At 40.7% G+C, this 19291-nt stretch overlaps 2 protein-coding genes across 5 annotated transcripts; both read left to right on the top strand.

Annotated features, from left to right (window-relative positions):
• The first annotated feature begins 22 nt into the window (after nucleotides 1-22).
• LOC134192644 (ubiquitin-like modifier-activating enzyme ATG7) lies at nucleotides 23-2046 on the top strand. The gene is made up of 3 exons (XM_062661394.1): nucleotides 23-210; nucleotides 265-319; nucleotides 1709-2046. The coding sequence occupies exons 1-3, from the start codon at nucleotides 69-71 to the stop codon at nucleotides 1878-1880; spliced, it is 369 nt and encodes a 122-aa protein (XP_062517378.1). The 5' UTR covers nucleotides 23-68; the 3' UTR covers nucleotides 1881-2046.
• A 4860-nt stretch (nucleotides 2047-6906) lies between these two features.
• Nucleotides 6907-17810, top strand: LOC134192251 (ubiquitin-like modifier-activating enzyme ATG7). Of its 4 annotated transcripts, none has more exons than XM_062660968.1 (9): nucleotides 6907-6996; nucleotides 11875-11992; nucleotides 12052-12129; nucleotides 12182-12341; nucleotides 15335-15426; nucleotides 16643-16758; nucleotides 16838-16951; nucleotides 17018-17081; nucleotides 17156-17810. In XM_062660968.1, the coding sequence occupies exons 1-6, from the start codon at nucleotides 6965-6967 to the stop codon at nucleotides 16676-16678; spliced, it is 516 nt and encodes a 171-aa protein (XP_062516952.1). In that variant the 5' UTR covers nucleotides 6907-6964; the 3' UTR covers nucleotides 16679-16758; nucleotides 16838-16951; nucleotides 17018-17081; nucleotides 17156-17810. The 4 variants fall into 4 exon arrangements, 3 of the variants coding, with proteins under 3 accessions (XP_062516952.1, XP_062516951.1, XP_062516954.1); XM_062660967.1 differs by having other exon boundaries at nucleotides 17141-17810; XM_062660970.1 differs by having other exon boundaries at nucleotides 6910-6996; nucleotides 16640-16758; nucleotides 17141-17810.
• The last annotated feature ends 1481 nt before the right edge of the window (nucleotides 17811-19291 follow it).

The following is a 19291-nucleotide window of genomic DNA, read 5'->3' as shown; positions in this document are numbered from 1 at the left end:
CTAGTCTGGCACCGAGGCCTACTTTGCTGATATCAACTGGTCGATAAATACGTTTCCTGGCTTTTTTCATGGCTGGGTGGCAACCTCTGCAGTTTGCACCTTTCAAGAGTGTTGTTGATGCTGGTTTCTGGCACGAGGTAACTAGAAGAAAGCTTGAAGTATATCAGCTAGAGGAAACAGCTCAAGCGCTGAAAGCCACATACACAAACGGTAGGTATCGACTTTCCGGGCTAATTTGTTACTACCGATGCGTTTAATTTGTAGGTGATACAGTTGGTTTGCCTCCTCGTCTTTCTCTGGAGTTCGATGCATTCGACGAGTAATATATTACGTAAATATGGGCACGTCACGTGATATCAATAGGCGTTACTGTAAATGTGGTCACTTCTAACATGTGAAATGTAAATTACACTGGCCGTGTTCACACTAGGGTTTAGAACTGGGTTTGCTGCTGCTTAGAATAACCAATTACAATGCATCAGGTCAGTTTGCAACAGGCATGTGGGTTAGAGCAGGGTTATCGTAGCCCTGCTGAAAAGTAGGGTTAGAGCTGGTTTTAGCTTCCAATTTATTCATATTGCGTATCACAGCAATGAATCAATGGAGATTGCCTTACTTTGTGTTGGTCTGGCAGTTTTTTTCTTGAGCAAATCGAATCCACAGCACGACTTGCAGAATTCGATCTGTAGTGAACGACATTGTCGCATCCGTAGATTCAGACAGCTGTTGCTGTCCTATCACACGCATGTGGTGCCTACACCTGAAGAAGGCATGTGAAGACGGAAAGCGTTCGGAACATTTTAATTCTTGTGGATGAATTCAGTAGTGTAGTTCGAGTACATGACAACAATCAGTTGCAGTCTACTAGTGTTCACACAGCCTATTATGACTAATTAGAGGCAACTGGGCAAGCTCAACATGTGAGAACACACGTTGCGCATGATAGCACAGCAGGGTGTTATGATTAATTAGTGCAAACCCCTGTTTTGTAGCCCTAGTGTGAACACGGCCACTGTTGCATGTCATTGCTGTAAAGACCTAAACAGAGATCTAAAAGGTGCAATATCAGTGAGAGATAGGGTAGGTATACCTAAATTAGTAATTGTTGACACTCCCTGGTAATTTGACATACAAATGCCGTTTCTCTAATAGCCTTCAACAGAGAGACACGGAAACATGTCAGATGTACGCACCAATGTCTAAGGTTTGGAACGATAACTTGTACGACTAGAATTGCACAACGTTAGCTAGCTTGCATCAGCAAAATATACAGGCTAACGTCTGAAACAGCCCATATGAGAGGTGTATCCTAATTGTGGACATTTTTCTCCACCGCAGCCTCAGCGGCTAAGTCTGAGTAACATCTGAAATTATGAAATTCATGATTAAAATTCAAATTATTTTTGGAGACTCGAAAAGAATTAGTCTCGAAACATTAGTAGAAGCAGTAGGGTATTTATGATAGGCACGATGTACTCTCCGTTTTCGTTGACCTTTTACGCAGGAAGTGCTAATGAGAATGTGGTTTCACCAGGTGTTTCATATAGTGACCCTCTTAAGAACTTTAGTAACTCCCATTGTGTACTCTAACAGATCTTCTTACACGCATAACCCAAGTAGATTATGCATTCTAGCCTTTTGATCTTCTATTCTGAAAGTAATGGTGTCCAAAGGTCCCAATATTCAACCATTGCTTATGTCATTCTAGCCCACAGATCTTCGGCGTAGATGACGAAGAGGACGACGCAAACGTTGTAGTGGTATGTGCAAATAGCTACAATTTGGAACAAGAAGCCAAAAACACACCAGAAATGGACCTGGAGATCGAAGGCTCATGCAGTGAACGAGATCCAATAACAACAGATCAAATCTCGCAATGAATGTCTATAATTGAATAGAGATGTATGAAACTAATACTAACACAGTAATAGGCCATTATTCACTCTACTCAACTTTGATTTGCTTAAGTTCTACAATTATAGTGCTCTTTGCCTGTTTAGCGCACTTACTGAAACGCCCCCAAATGAAATGCAACGTTCTACGCTTTCGAATGGTGCAAAGATTGTTGCGAAATTCCTACAAACAGCGGAGTTATTGCGATTTTCCAATGTAAAAGGTCAATGCGAACGGAGAGTAGGTGATCATGTAAACTACAAGGCTACGGACACTATTCTTCAATACTGCTGATGAGCATGTGGGTGGTGTTTCTGTTTGTTGTTTGTAGCACCATTTACTAGAACACTCTAGCTAAAGCAGACATTAGTCACGTTAGGGCTGCTGTCATATTTGTGCACCGCAAAATGGACACACGAACGGTGTAGATGTGTGAAGAGATAGTGCCATTGCTTCTCATCGTCGTTTAGCAAAGCAACAGAACAGACACCTGCACAGTGAGGTTCTCCATTTGCGAATGAAGTGTGACGGCAATGAGTTTTCAATACCCACCAGTGGCCTACTTCTTTGTCAGTCACTGTGCGTCCTCTGCTAGTGTACGCCTACCGCAAAGTACCTTAAGTTATTGCAAAGTTTAGTATTTCCAGGCGCTTGTGTAAGGCAAGTTGAAGCAACCGGCACACGGCTGTCAACTGGTAGCATTTCTGATCGTTCTGCTCCTTCTGGACTGTCTATATCTGCAGCGTCTGGATGAACATATTGTCCACTTTGTGCTCCATGGTTCCTAGGATTGCTTCTGTGTTTTGGACGCGAACTTCTTTTAAAACTTTCTATTAAACTATAGTAATTATTCGCTTTTTGGACGCTTTATTTTAAATTCACTTGCTGTGCTGTCACAGTGCAAAGTACACACGTGTATTCCTAAACTGAGCAGCTGTGGTATTTGCTTGGCTTGCACTTATATATAGGAGGGGACAGGTTGTAAGTGGTTTCAATTGGCGTTGTAATAATAACAAGTGTCTCATTATTTAGTTTGATTGGCCAGGTTAAAGGAGGGGAGAATAGTCTGAAGGCAACAAGAATATGATGACGATGACGTTGTTTAATTTCACATTCTTAAGAATTTGGATTTAAGGCTTACCCGCCCATCCCCTTTCGTCCCGAATTCGGATTTATATAAATACGAAATTATGGACAGCCCCTTAGTGATAAATAGTTTATCAAATAGTGAACATAGATGTTCTAAGTGGTGTCATAGTATGATTTGAATTTTGACAAAAGAGTGCAATTGATGTTTGCAATCTTGTTGTTCTGTTATTTGTTCAACTTACCTTATTGTCTTGTTTAAACTTCTTGTTAAACACCCATCAAATAATGTTTTACTTGGCGGTGCTCTTTCGAAAGCATAACTATTTGGAGGCACCACTGAGGGGCTTTCTTAATTAATTATCAAATGGTAGTATTTAAAGCCGACCAGTGTTGGAATTCTTATGTTTCTACCTCTACTTAACTTGAACAGTCATCAAACTTTTTCTATACTTGCAGCTGCTACATTGTACACCTACGTTTGGTAATCTATTAGACAGAATTATAACACGCAATGTGCTAGTTAAAATGTTTTAAGAGTCAACCCACATTTTGTAGACTCCCAACGCCTTTTGTAATGTTAGCCAGAAGTATAGGTAAGCCCTCAGTCAGAGGTGTTTCTAAATATATTTCTTTTCGTACTTTACTGAAAACTTTAATTTAGTTAGCACACTTTATTCACGTAAACAAAACATCTTAAGCTTTCTCTACTAATTTGTAAGTGAGAGTGTAAGGGCAAGTTTTCTGGAGTACTTACAAGCAAAGATATCAACAACCTCATCTATGTCTTCTGTTTTATCATCATGAATGTGCATCAGTGTCAAGTCATTTAGCCTGTCTTCTCCCTTGGTCAATTGCATGTAGACTACATCTTGAGTCAAGGCAGAGCTAATGCTTTTTCGCACTCACACACTTCTTCACGAGAAGCATACACAGCAGCTTGAGGAGGCAGTAAATTATTGAAACTTGCATTTGCTGTTTAAGAAGTACTGCTTGTAAAGTGTCTGGTAGTTTTTTGAGTGAAAATGCCTACCATTTGCACTTCCAATTGCAATTGCAATTCTGTGTTTATGTTGGGCAAGTAGGTCATTCTTATAAAACTCTACAAGACCCTTTATCATTGGTTTATGCTTGGAAGAATCTCTCAGAAACACAGGTGGAAGGGCTCATGGCCAGTGCTTTGAGAACGAGGTTGTTAGACAGATCTCTCACAAACCTTTGGAAGGAACCATGGCCAGTGCTTTGACAATGAGGTTGTTAGACTAAGTGTCCAAGAATTGAGACTCAAACGTGACACACGGCATTATCCAGGAAATGTATTGTAACTGCATGGATATAGTATTTGAATGGGGATCGAGTTGAGCTGGAATGCTGCTTCTTTTGGTTTGTAACCGACATCTGCGTGAAATTGCGAGTTGTTCCCCATCAATCCCAACAGCCATAAATGTAGCTGAAGCATACCAGTTGTTATACTCCTAGTAACTCTGACTGAAACAGGCTGTTCTATCGCTCATGCAGTGCCTACAGCTCATGCACAAAAATTATCGGACATATTACCATGCCTATTTAACACACCAGATTTCTTGCTTTCAACATAGAACAATATGGACACTTTATTTTGACAAATGTAGCTGTAAACTTGGTGATACTGCTATTGCATGTTTAGTAATGAGGTTAGGCTTAAGGGGAAGTCTAGTAAAATGAACTTTACTTGTATGAGGAGATCTCACGAAGACAAATCGATAGCTTTCGTAACCGAGAACGAGTGATGTTTCTGTGGTGTGCCACTGTCTACTTTCTAGTTGACTAAGCTCCGCCTACTGCAAACGAATCAATGGGTTTACTGACAATCCCTACGCAGTGTTCTAGCCAGGATTTTTTGCCAACCGTCAATATGACGTCATTAAATATAATGACATCATTAATAACGTCATCAAATTTTTGATGTTGGCATATTTGGTAATGACATCATAAATTACTTTATCTGTTCTCTAGTTGTATTAGAATCAAATGCAACATAAGACAGACAGACAGACGGGCAGATAATACAGTAGATTATTACATTGACAAGTTGACTTAAAACTGGAATTATGAGCTCACCTAAAAGAGTAAGGGTGTACATTGCAAAACATGAGATTGAAGATAAACAGTAATTAGTAGAACACCTGCTGCAACCACAGCCACTCATTAGCACTTTTTGTGTGAAAGGTCAACAGGAACTCACCTCAAACACCAACAAGGAGACCATGCACTCCCAAAGATTACCAGATGTGAGAATATGTATTGTTCTGCAGCAACTTTGGGACCATCAAGACCACTAATGTCTTTAGATCCGTGATCCCACACTATGCATGCCAAGGCTTCCATTCCTGTCCTAACCGTCAATAATGCTGATTTCCCCACTCCAAATGTCCCTTCCTCTCCCAACTGTCATTTTGACGGTACTGATGGTACTGGCGAGAACACTGCTACGGATATATCAAGAATGCCAAATGTCAATGCAAAGATATTTTGAAGATCTGCTTTCTTGCCATCAGTGGTTTCTCTCTAAAGTAAGATGATTTCGGTACTACTGTAGAGCTGTTTTGCCATCAGACTATGAAGCAGAAGTCTTCATTACTACAGCATACCTACAGAACGTGCTTTTGCTTGAGTAATTGTTTATCCTTGTTCTTTTAATATCCGAAGAGAAACGTTCAGAGCGCCGTCTAGCATATCCTACAGAGAATGTTCCTATTTCACATCCGGTCTGCTTACTTTCTTTTGCCACTGATGGGTAGGTTATAATCCCGGATGTAAAAATAGGAACATTCTCTATAGGATACGCTAGACGACTCTCTGGACGTTTCTCTTCGGATATTAAAAGAACAAGAGTAAACAATTACGTACTCAAGCAAAGCACGCTTTCTAAATAAGCCGTAGTAATGAGGAATTTAGCTTAAGAGTCTGACAGAAAAACAGTTGTACCGACACCATTTACTTTAGAGAGGAAGCGTTGACGGCAAGAAGGCATACCTTCATAATGTCTTTGCATTCACATTTGGCATTGTCGGTATCCATAGCAGTCATCTATATACACATTGATTTGTTTGTGGTGGGCAGAGCTTAGTCGACTAGGAAGCAGAGTGCGGGCATGTGGGCATTGCACACCACAGAAACAGCACTCATTCTCAGTTATGAAAGCAAAGATAACGGAGTAACATATACTGATCGATTTGTCTTCGTGAGATCTACTCATACAAGTTAAGTTCATTTTTGTTGAACTTCCCTTTCATAGGGGCAAGCTCATGCTAGCAGCTGTGCATTTCATGAATTAGGTATTGATCGTGACGCATAGTCACTATTTAGGAATGGCTGGGGTGTCAATGCATAAGCTCGTTTATGCCCCCTTTTTATCTTGGCCCAGAAGCACTACTGCAAAAAACCAATAGCATTACTGAAGTCTCCTGCTTTTCTTCTCTATGTGTGCCAAGTTTTAATCGCTAGAATTGTTTGGTTTATTTTTAAATGTATTTGCAAGTATACCATGATTTCTTCTGACTAAGTATTCTTTAGACAGGTTTTCTCATTTTGCAACGCTTTCTCCGACTGAACTGGTTATGTTTCTTTGTCGCAAACTATCTTGGACAGAACCAGTTTTCTTCATTTTGCAATTGGTTTCGAAAATACGACTATCACGATTTTGTGTGAGTGGAGCAGTGTGTCCTCCACCATTTTGGAAGCAGAGGCGCTGCGCGAGCTCCAATATTTGGCACTAGCAGGCACGTCTACTGACACTTGCAGCCTTTCCTGTTGTTCTCTGATCCCCAAAACGTTTGTGATGAGACATGCGAGGAGTTGACAAACTTGTCTACAGGTGCTGCGACAAGACAACGAAGGAAGCACAACTAATCTTTCTGCTGCGCGTGTGGTAGGTCTATTTAGGAAAATGCGCTCAGCGGCTACAAATTGTCCAGGACGGGTAAACTTAAACTGAATTCAACTGATGAAAGTGCACTTCATATGCTCTCAAAAGATGTAGGTTAGACTTTCATATGGTAACATCTGACGGCTTCTGTAATTAGATCAAGCGGCATAGCAGAGCTCTCCTGGGAGTAGTGCACCCACCATACATTATTGGGAAGTGTTAGGAGCAACGTCTACCACACTTGTTTTGCTCAGCTACTGATGAAAATGCCCATTCTTTGTAGTTTGGGTTCATTCTGAGGCACCCTGTAAGCTGTATGCACAAAGTACAGTTCATGCAAAAAGTGAATGAACAAGAAACAAAAACATTAAAAATGTATCACTAACGCTACCATGTAGGGTTGAGTTTGTGTTTAGTTCTTCTGTAAGAGCGGGTGTCGGTATCAACCATTTATGCTACAACGCATGATTTCTATACCAAACCTATGTGCTTGCAACGGATCATGTCCATGGCAACTCAAATTTGTATTGCAGAGCATGGTTCCCTCTTGAGGACCGACCCAGGACTGTTGTGTAGGGTGATAGCAAAAAGGCTGTTGAATCTAGCTTTACAACAACGTAAGAGACAAGCGGGTCAGTTGTTATGAGCTATAAGGTTGATCAAGCGTATAACTCTTGAAAAACAAGCAGACTTTGGTGAACAGTGTTATATTGCTAGCTCTGAACCATACTTTTACGATGCCTGATATCAATTGGTGAAGAGGTCATTTTCAATTCTCATCGACACAGTGGGAAATGTTACGTTACGATGTATTGTAGCAAGAAAGCTAATAACCACAAAAAGCAGTATTTGCAATGGAAATGTTCTCAAGAGTGCAAACTCCTTTTCCAAGCTGAAGTAAAAGCAATTTTAGCTCTATAAGAAACGCTTTTGATGACACAGTACCAGCGTGGCATGGGCTAGACTGGACTATAGCCCTCCATCATTTGTAGGCGTGGTCATAAAAATTGTGGGCTGTAGATACGTGTGAGGACCAAAGCTGTATATACACCACCCATTTTCCAGTCAATACTGTCTGGCTGCTTTTAAAAAGAAACTAAAAACACATGTGAACGAGATATATACTTACTGATAAATTCTTAGAACGGGATACTTGTGCAATATCAGAACTGGCCATTCAGTTGCATTTTTAATTTTATTTATTTTTAACGGTATATTAACTAATAATCAATACTCTAATCAGCCCAGACGAAGAACAGAATATGAGTTTCTTCTCAAGTGAAAGATCAAAGTAGCGAGTTCAAACTGATGGGTACATGTTGAAAACGTCTAAAACGCAATGCAAACAGTGTGCTAATTTAATTATACACGTGTGAAGCTATGTACGGGTGAGTAAGTAACTGCTCGTAAACTTCCAAGTTTCTGCTGCCCCGGATATATAACTCTGGAGGGAAACTCGCTGCTACTTTCTTAGAACAAGACATTTGGTTACATTTTCATTTGCCTTCACAACAGGATACTGACAATCAATAATCTAATCAGCCCAGGCAAAGAATGGGATCTGTAGCGGCATATCTTCTTTAGGATAGTCGGTTCTGCTAATTTCTCAGAACAGGACAATTGAACGAGATATAGCTCTGAATGAAATTTTTCATGACAATTCTGTCCGGCTGCTAATTCTTCAGAAAGGATTAAAATACATGTGACCGAGATGTACTTCATGACAGATTCTCAGAATGAGATACTCATTTAACAACATAAATTTTTGTAGAACGTTAGGCCATGCAAACTTTTATTTGTGTTTCTCATCCTCTGCGCACATTGATTTGGCACCTTCTTGTTAAAAAATATTGTGTCATACAATGAAAGCAAACATTTCTGTTCATTTAGTTATTTACTAGCTAGTATTTAGATGGATACGTAGATCACACAGTGCCATACAGATATAAAACGTGTACATAACCTTTTCAGATAGAAGCCATTGCAGTCATTGCACAGCGTAGCTGCTGGTGGCTGTATTCTCTATCTAGACAAACGTATGTATTACGCACAAATTATATGGGTAGTTCCATTGTCCGGGATACACATATATACAGGCCCTCATTTCGTATTATTTCCGCGTTCCATTTCGCGTTTTACCAGACCCTACAGGTGACGCTCGTGCACAGAGAAGCACAGTTTGTCCACGTGTTTCCAGATGGCAGAGGAAAGGCAAGAAGGACTTTGTTATATATAGAGGGACGAAGAGGATACGTGATTCTGTTATTGATTTTTATTAAATATGACACTTGTGTTCTAGTTAGTATAGTTCGTTAGAATTTATATGTAGTATAAGCAAGTCATGTAGTTTTGGCACCATGTGAACTTCTGTGAGCAACTTCATGAGCACGTGTATTTACTTTCTATGTGCGGCTACGCCGATTTTGGGAGTGATTTTCTTTCTTCCTTGTGCGCTAATAGGTTTTCTTGTTTCACCAGGACGAGAAACACAGATAAAAGTTTGCATTGCCTTAACTTACTTAACTACAAACAAATAATAATCTAATCTGCTTGTGCAAAGAACGGACTATTTAATTTTAGCTAGTATAATATATACACACCCTTTTCCAGTCTGGATTTGCCACTGATTCTACGTATCAGTCAAATAGAAGCCATAAAAGTGTGTGTGTCCCATAGCATTGTGAGGTTTAGCCCCCTCCCCATTTCTAGAGGTCACGCTACGCCCTGCTCTGGTTGTCTCAATGGTCGTTGAAGTTCTAGCGTCACGAAATATGTAAATGAAGAAGAAGAGTGTCATCATTTGCAGTGTCCATTTGACTTGGTGTGTTTCAATGATGCTGGCTGTTGTTGCTTTGAGAATAATTAGGCAAGCATCCCCTCACTATCCCATACTAATTAAGAACTTTCCTAAGACATGCTTATACTGCTCTTAACAGCCATCACATTATTGATGACATTGATGCTGCTCTTCATTCCAGTGACTTTTTCAATCTCATAAATATTACTGCCATTGTTAAAGTCCATTCCAACAATAGATGCAGTGTGGGAATTGTGGGTAGGTTCTACCTCAGTTTGGCCTGCCCAGTGGGAGGAGAAGGAAATAGAATTAGGGTAATTATCAATTACATAAGTTAAACATATACATATACAATTACTTAGTAGTACACTGCATCCGAAAGCTATATTTCCAGACAATACCACACAATAGTCATTCTCTAGCAGTTCTATACGATAGTGAGTACTTCAGAATCTTCTCTTCCTTGTGTCAAAGTGTCTGCTCCAACAGCAGATGTACCATCTGAAATCAGCATTGGTTCTCAAATTGTCAAGCGAAAGCACGGTTTTGTCTTCAGAAGTTTGCAAAAAGCAATGATAGCCAATGCACACGAATTCTTTGACAGGGAGAAGAGAGAACAACCAATCATGGTTGGAAACGTCGTCAGGAGAACCTCAGAGGCACTAAAGGTATCAGAGAGTTCTATCTGTAATGTCTTGAAAGAACGGCGTGTTGAAGGCGATGTAACCAGTTTTGCAAAGAAAGGCTGTAAACCAAGTTGTGGTCCTACTCAACAACAAACAGATAACTTCTTGGAAGGAGTGATATGTCGAAGAGTGCACAGATTTTACACGAACGGTGAGATTCCAACAATGGACAAACTTCTATTGTCGTTACAAGATGATGTAGACTACCCCTACGGCAGATCTACACTATAGAGAACAGTCAGGAAGATGGGGTTCAGGTACAAAACACGTAACAAGAAGACAACACCAAATCACTGTAAGAATCACTGCTGCACATCATGAATACCTCAGGAAAATTCTGACTTTCCGTTCTGAGGGCAGGCCAATAGTCTACCTCGATGAAACTTGGCTTAATGCTGATCATACTCATGAGCACTGTTGGATAGATTAAAAATCTAAAACTATTTTCCTGTCATGTATGCAACTAGAACTATCAATTTCCAACATAAAAGAATTTTTGATTTTTGCGTTGCAGTTACCCTTTAATCTTAGGTAATTAACCGACAGTTGAACACCAAACTGAAAGCTTGACAACCTAGTGAAAAATAGCGGATTCATTGGCTTTAGCCATCCTATTCACGACAGCTGATTGTGAGCGTAATCTTAGCAAATAACAGCTACTAGAGACAGATGTTTCTGGATCTAATCGGTTAGGAGAGATTATGATTGAAGACTTGACAGACCTAACATAAAAGCGTAAACATACTATTTTGCTTTGATATGGCTAAAGTAGAAATTGTGTAAGTGTAGTGTATTGTAATTGTTAAATTTTGACTACAGTATGTTTGTGAGCGTGCCATCAAGAGCAATTATATGGCATGGCCACCAAAGTTATTGTGGGCGTGAATTAGTGACAGTTGGCACAATATCTTGGCTAGACCCGTGCACATCACAGGTGGCTTCACAAGCAGATGCTCCTGTGAGTACCTGGTCGGGCTCCAGGAGATGGCTACCGCAGGTTTAGAGTTTTCTTGAGTAGCGCACAGGAGCCCATGTTAGCTTGGGGGGGGGGCTTGACTAGCATCTGGCAGCTCCTTGTGTTTAGTTGTAGTTGTGTGTGTGTGTGTGTGTGTGTGTGTGTGTGTGTGTGTGTGTGTGTGTGTGTGTGTGTGTGTGTGTGTATTTGTGTGTATTTGTCAGTGTGAGACGTGTGGGAAGATAATTGCCTTAAAAGATAATCTCCTTAGAAATTTCTAAATGGATAATATTTGTAAGATTTTATTATAGAAATTCCCAAGGTAGGCTGTCAACACATGCATTCTTTTAAGCTAAGGCTCATGTCTACTTAGAGCCAAATTTATTTATTTATTGGTGAAGAACTGATCATGTGCCTACATTTGTTTAGTGACTGAGTTACTGCAAATCAGTATTGTGGTTGCATTTATCTACTTTGTTGATTCATCTGTAATTTTTTTATATTTTTGTAATGACACTGGAGTACCTCTCACTGAAGAACTGTTCATTAGATTATCTACTACTCATGGACGTCATAGCTTGGCACACGGACATCTTGTTGTCACAAACACTTTGGAAAAATTTAAGACTGCTGACAAAGTTCACCTTCTATCTGAAGCTGGACGAAGGGTTGTATATCTTGAAGATGGTACATTATATTTGCATCTGATTTGCATATTTGAATACAGGTATGGGAATCAATTGTCTCTGGTAGAGCAGTTGACAACCCGTCACTACTTGTGCAGTTCTTTTTGTTTACTTTTGCTGTGAGAAGTAAGTGTATTTGATTGCAGTAATGTAGTAATGACTTGTTTGCAGGACTTGAAGAAGTATTACTTTTACTACTGGTTTGCTTTTCCTGCGCTTTGCCCTGAGGACACAGTTGTGGCTGAAGAAGCGGTTTCTATTGAGACATGTTTTAATTCAAAGCAAATGAGTACTTTGCAGTCTAGATGGGCCAAACTGCCAACGTCGAGTGGTAAGATATTGTGCATGGATGGTAGGAGACTTGTTTGCTATAAAATTAAAGTGATTATATAATTTATAAGCTACTATACATTGTATTCAGTTTCATAGAGACTTATTGCTTTTGTTAATATTAGAGATGAAGACTAGTAAACTTTGTTTTTGTGTTGTTGGTTTTCATAAGCTGCAGCAATGTTTGGATACATAGTATATACTGTGTATCTAGTATTCAACTGTTTTTATCAAGGGAAGTTTTCAGGAACAACCTAAAGTTGGAAATAGGCTTGAGATGAGGATATAAATGTTGTTTAAGTTCAATCTGTTGTGGTTGTTGAATTTGAGATTTTTACTTTCCACAGGCAAGATTGGCCTTGCTGTGAGTTGATGCCGTAACTAGAACTAAATAGGGGCAAATATCTTTCGAGAACAATGTGCAAAACAATGGTTTACTAGGTTGTTTGCTGGGCAATTAGTAGACTTCACTTCCACGTCACGTTCTAGCTGTCACTAATATAGCCATACTTATTGGTTTCTTGATATTAGCTCTTTGTTTTCAGGTTCTAGTTTGCAATGAAAATAGGCTACAATGCAGCAGGTGGGATCAGTTATGTAGGGTACATCAAAACTACCTTCAGTAGACCTGTAATAATAATAATAATAATAATAATAATAATAATAATAATAACATAACAATAGCGACAATGGCTACCACTCCATGGTTTGGGGGTTCAAACCCCAGTGACGACAGTAAATTGTGAAACTTGTCTGTCTTTCTTTCTCATGTTTCTCTAGCTTTATCCATGAGACTATGACTCGTTTCAGTTGTTGGGGAGTTTCTGTGGTCTGGCGACGGTCCGTTGATGATGACGTCCAGTGCTTTCCTGGTGGTCGTTGATATCCACTAGGCGTGCTGTATCGAGTACGCGGTCACCGTAATGCCTGCAATCTATATTGAATTGGCTAGTCATTGATCGCCGTATGGACTACACGGAAACATGTACTCCGCTGGGCTCACCTGCCGGGTTGGTGGGCACCCAGATGGGGGTAAAGACCCCACTTGCCCATTATGGAGGGGCATAACGACACATAATAAATAATAATAACTTGCCGCATGTGCAGTGTAGGCCTGGAAACAGTTGACCACATTGTGGCTGGCTGTAGTGCTTTGGCACCAATGGACTACACTGATTGACACAATCAGGTGGCCTCCATCATTCACTGGGATGTTGTTGCCATTTTGGGATTCCAGTGGAGAGAAGATGGTACCGGCATCATCCTGATAGGCTTGTGGAGATGGATGACATTACTATGAAGTGGGATACCACCATCCCCACTGCCAGGAAGATCAAAGCCAATCGTCCAAACATCTGTCTCAGAAATAGGAAGACAAACACTTGTCTTCTTATTGATATCAGCTGTCCTGCTGATGGCAACATTGGCAAGAAACATGCTGAGAAGTTGGCGAAGTACAGCAACTTGCAAGTGGAGATAAGCCGCATGTGGCATTGTCGAACACTTGTGGTTTCGGTGGTCTTGGGAGCTTTGGGCACAGTGCACACAGGTATTGCATGGTGGCTGGACATTATTCCAGGTCATCACAACCTGCAGCACTTACAGAAAACAGTACTTCTGGGATCTACTCGGATCTTTCGTAAAGTCATGTCTTCTTTCTAGACAGCCGTGATGGTCTAAGTGCTTCTGAAGCAGGGTTTGCTTCCGGTACTTGTAATAGACTTTACAAACCAGACTGATCTGGTTGAGCAGGACACATAATAATAATAACTTCTGAAGCAGGGTTTGCTTCCGGTACTTGCAATAGACTTTGCAAACCAGACTGATCTGGTTGAGCATGACATAATAAGTCACCGCCATGGCTTAGTGGTTAGCAACAATGGCTACCACTCCGTGGTTTGGGAGTTCAAACCCCAGTGACAACAGTAAATTATGAAACTTGTCTGTCTTTCTTTCTTATGTTTCTCTAGCTTTATCCATGAGACTATGACTCGTTTCCGTTGTTGGGGAGTTTCTGTGGTCTGACGAACGGTCCCGTTGACGATGACGTTCAGTGCTTTCCTGGTGGTCATTGATATCCACCAGGCGTGCTGTATCGAGTTTGCGGTCACCGTAATGCCTGCAATTTATATCAAATTGGCTAGTCATTGATCGCTGTGTGGACTACACAGACACATGTACCCTGCTGGGCTCACCTGCTGGGTTGGTGGGTGCCCAGATGGGGGCAAAAACCCCACTTGCCCATTATGGAGGGGCATACCGACACATAAAATAATAATAATTCTGGACTCACTTTCTCCAATTCTCTTCTGTATGGCTCTCAATCGGTTATGGCTACCGGATGACCACTGGGCATGGTGAGACTGCCAAACGTCAGCTCATCAGTCATCTACTTTACATGGATGATCTGAAGCTGTATGGCAGAAACTCTGATCAGTTGGATGGGTTGTTGCACACAGTTCATATCTTCTCTGATGACATCCAGATGAAGCTTGAGTTGGACAAAACAACACCTTTCCCAGCTAGCGTCTACAATTATGACAAGGGCTTTGCAGTCACGTGCTTCGTTAATTTTAAAAATAGTATTTGTATAGCTTTCTACGAAAGGTTCTGTATTCTAGGCAAAGAGGAATGTGTATGCATGGAAGATTATAACTGCTATACTCTGGTCTTCAACACTTTGTTCACTTGAAAACAGTCCTGTTCTTATGTCTTGTTTTGAGTGGTACCATTGTTTAGTAAACACTTCATTCACATTGATGTGCATAGAAGACACTTTCCTTTGTTGATTTTTTGGTCAATGATGTTGTGACTATAGATAGCAATAATTTTCGTTCCAAAACAGAAGCAGAGTTTGACTGGAAACAGTTTCATTTATAGATACTCTCATCAAGTCTAATTTGAATGGTTGGTTGTTTTTGTGAAACTTTTTAAAGTTTTAGGTTTTCTATTATTGTTTTTATGTGCACTTACTTGTTGCGTTTTGTATATCAGATCGAAGTTTCTTCTTGGTGGCTGTTAGTGGTGATGGAGTTGACGTTGCTCTACTTAAAGATTACGAAACCTTCTGTAAATTTCATCCAAAGGTTTGTTTTCTTGATTTTTTATGATGTGGAAAACCTGACTTACAAATCATTAAATACTGTTGAAATGTGGTACTGTGGCATTAAAACTACGTGTTTTGCATATTTTTAAAGGAGAGCTCTTACCAAATACTAGACTAGACCTAGCATCTTTCTGTGGGAAGCTCACGGTTCAGCCAGCCACAGAAGCAGAGAATGGGCCACTAGTTGTTCAGACAATTTCTCGTATTAACTTACTCTCTGTCCTCATTTGGAAGTACATACTTTAGGTTTAACTGTACCAAGTGCTTCTAATGCAACCAAAACACAGCGAGACACGATCTATGAACTAATGTAAGAAGGTCTCCTTTTGAGGCTACATGGTTCTATTGACACAGTTGATGTTTGCATGATAAGTTTGGGGTCTCAGTTTGCTCTAGTTAATAAGTCACAACTTCCCACCAACAAAATCCAACAAAACTGTCGACAAACTGTGGGCACTGGCAGATCTCGCGAGTAAATTGACAAGCGTTTTAAGTAGCAGGCAAGTAAAGGGATAGCGAAGATCCTGTGAGCGACATGAAAATCTCTCGAGCGAAATGAAGATCAAAACTGGCAAGTCGATCATCAGCACTCAGGTTTCGTGAATAGGCTAAATATCGTCGAGTGTTTCAAGTCGTGTGGAATGAATGGAGAAGCGCAGATCCTGTGAGCGGCTTCGAGAACAACGAAGATCCCATAAACTGGTAAGCCACCACAGGTGACTCTACGTCACACGCAGAGAAAGGGTGTCAAATTTTACAGTAAAAACTTTGTCCGAACGTGCTAGTGCCAAAGGGATAGTCAAAGATCATGGCTCCTGTTTAGCCATGCAAGATGATATAAAAATTGTGGCATTTTATGAAAGCACTTCAGAGCTATACTCTCCCAAAGTGAAAATTGGGATTAATATTATTTACTGGTGACATCCCTGTTTAGGGAGTGCGCTAAGGGAGTGCTTGTGCACTCCCAGATGTCAAATTTCTAGTACAATAATGTTAAATAGATATTGCAAAATACATAAAATGTCAGCTGAAACTGTAACTTAAACTATAACTTAATTAAGTAATTAGTGTGGGCATGTCTGGACACGCCTGAGTTCATCAACTAAAATAGAAGCACCTTGGACAATATTCAATTTTTTCATGATCACATGAGCATTGAGTTCTGCAGTGTAATGGAAAACTGACATCTCCAGTAGGTCTTAAAGTCAGCAGAGTTGTTCTTTCCTTCTTGATCTTTCGACTTAAGTGACAAAGTGTTCAGCAGACGGTCAGCGGCAACTCCCCAGGTAGCCAAAGTGCTCAAACACTACAGGTATGCAGTTTGATGCATTACTTCCTGGAAGAATCGCACTGTCGTATTTTAGCATTTTTGTTCTTCTCTTTTTTTGCAGCAAATCCACTCAGCGTGGCACAATTGACGACCTCTTTACTCCAGGGATGAGCAAGTGAAATATCCATCTCCTGATCAGACAACTTACTACCTGTGTCGCATATGAGAATATCAGGTCTACCGTCATTGTTCAGTTATCTATTTTTGGTTCTTTCTTGTGGAGAACGGCCAGCTCTTTCAGGCATTCTGACCAAGAGTTTACAATGGAGTCATGAGCCCAAATGGGACCTCCTCCGTGTTTTGATGTAAGGGTAACTGCAACGCAAAAATCAAAAATTGATAGTCCTAATTGCATACATGACAGGAAAAATAATTTTAGATTTTAGGTGAAGTCTTTGCTGAGATAAAGCAGGTCAAAGTTGGTTCCGGTTCTTCAAGTTCCGATAATGGGCGTGGTGTATGTACACGTCACAGAGGGCAGACTCCACGCTAGCGTGTTCTGTCAACAAAGGAATCTGTGCCGAAAGAATGGTTTGGTGTTGTGTGGCTGTACCAATTCGTGCAAGTCATATGCAAGCTTGTTTTGATTTCCGAAGATCTCTAAGCTAAGAAAACAGTGGGAATCGCAAATAAGGAGGACAATTGCAGAGAAGTTTGTGTCGTAGGGGCGACCTCTGAGGACGACGCATCCTACTGAGTGGACAGGAGTCTGTAGTAGCCACTTTTACCCTGATTGCTTTGAGATACGTACAGCCAGGTCTATTCAAGAACTTGGTCTGGGTTGTAGAAGAGCGAAATTGAGGCCACCATTTTCCATCTACCTGCCCCCACACTTCAAGATCGCAGCACTCTGCAAAAGAAAAGGAGCGCCACATTTGAGAAGTGGGAAAAATGAGGTTAAGGAAGAATCTCGTGCAAGACTAAAAGTACGTCAAATGGGTAGGAGAGGTCAGACTCTTGATTGCTAGACTTGCGTTTAGGTGCTATCCTCATGTGTAGTGAATGCAGTCGTATTCATTACAGTATACTGTACAGTGAAGTCAAACCTTGTGTCAATGTGAATTCAACGTACGAACGTCAACTCATTTTGTTCTCTTTCTCACAGCAATAGCTAGAGTTTGCATGAACTCACCAGTACACTGTGCCACTATTGTCGCTAGTATTTGACATTACTATCGTGTCATTATTTGAGAAAACCTCAAGTACGTTTTGACAGCACACGCACTCCACACGAGTACATATCCATCATCTCACAATGACTGCAGCTGCACCTGTGATAGTTGTTTACTTACCCAGATGTGCATCGATTACATTTGCTACTCCTACTTCTACTTGCGATTGGTGACAGGCTATAGGGTAGCCTGTCTTCTTCCTCGTCCGCTTTCAGAGCAGCAGGCGATCTCAAAGCTTCAGAGACACTGTTGCTGAGCTCAAACCTGTGTGGTCTAGTCACTATAATGGCTCCCCAAAAATTTTTTTCTGCGGTTCATGCAATGACGGAACGTTATTATCACGTGAAAACCTCCAGAGGGCTCTTCAGGAGAATAACTGTTGCTGCCGTTCCCTCTACCTTAGCAGCGTTGCCTTGGATATGAAGATGTAGTCATTTTACAGGCCGCTGACTATACAGGCGCATGCATCTCCTCTCTGTGACGTGTATATACACCATGCTCGTTACCGGAACTTGAAGAATTGGAAACAACTGTAACCTGCTATATCTCAGCAAAGACTGAACTTAAGAATCTAAAACAGTTTTTCTTGTCATGTATGCAACTAGAACTATCAATTTCCAAAATAAAGGAATTTTTGATTTTGGCGTTGCAGTTACCCTTTAAGAGGTGATACTCGAAATGCATTCCCTAAAAAGGAAGGTGAAGCCTTAAACGTAAACAAGCTGCTAGCCGAAATTCGCCTGGTTTTAGTACAAGCTAGTTTGACGTTGGGATTGGTTGCAAGAAGGCACCAGCTCCCTTTCCATTAATTAAGCCTGGCTGAAACTTCATCTGAGTTTTTTTTCCTAACAGAAGATTGTAATCATGATCAGCCGTTGTGCACATGAGACGATGTTGTAACTTTTCCGGATCTTCAAGAATTTGACTGAGAGATTTTCACTTAATAAAGATTTCTCTGGCAGTTGTTGTATAGTTGCCGACACTAGTGACAGATGGTGAGAGAGATTTTTCACAAGGCTGTCTTTCTAACAAGTTGTTAATCGATCATGCGAGTTCAACCACAAAGACAGCTTTCGGAATGTGTGAGCCCAAGCTGCTAGGAATGCTATGGGAGCAACTGATTGCATCCTCAAGTGACCAAACCCTCCATGCCTAATAGGTAAAAACAACTCTGACACCATGAATCAGAGTCTGATACATCCAAACCCATGATTGAAGAAAATTTTGATATGTTTGGTCATCATGTATCAAAGCAGCTTTAATGAGCTGTTCCGGTAGGACAGTTCTGCCCAAATGGTAGAGACTAGGAACGTAACAGTGTCTAAGTAGCAGTATGTGGATCG

Source organism: Corticium candelabrum, chromosome 16 (assembly GCF_963422355.1).
Source record: "Corticium candelabrum chromosome 16, ooCorCand1.1, whole genome shotgun sequence".
Taxonomy (NCBI): domain Eukaryota; kingdom Metazoa; phylum Porifera; class Homoscleromorpha; order Homosclerophorida; family Plakinidae; genus Corticium; species Corticium candelabrum.
Note: the sequence above shows the minus strand (reverse complement) of the source record. Positions and strands in the feature narration are given on the sequence as shown.

Excerpts from the sequence above, each read along its gene's own strand:
- LOC134192644 (XM_062661394.1), top strand. The coding sequence starts at position 69 with ATGGCTGGGTGGCAACCTCTGCAGTTTGCACCTTTCAAGAGTGTTGTT. Across the intron at positions 211-264 it reads GAAAGCCACATACACAAACG|GTGATACAGTTGGTTTGCCT; the intron begins GTAGGTATCGAC and ends TTTAATTTGTAG. Across the intron at positions 320-1,708 it reads GAGTTCGATGCATTCGACGA|CCCACAGATCTTCGGCGTAG; the intron begins GTAATATATTAC and ends ATGTCATTCTAG.
- LOC134192251 (XM_062660968.1), top strand. The coding sequence starts at position 6,965 with ATGAAAGTGCACTTCATATGCTCTCAAAAGAT. Across the intron at positions 6,997-11,874 it reads TTCATATGCTCTCAAAAGAT|ATTATCTACTACTCATGGAC; the intron begins GTAGGTTAGACT and ends ACTGTTCATTAG. Across the intron at positions 12,130-12,181 it reads TCTTTTTGTTTACTTTTGCT|GACTTGAAGAAGTATTACTT; the intron begins GTGAGAAGTAAG and ends ACTTGTTTGCAG.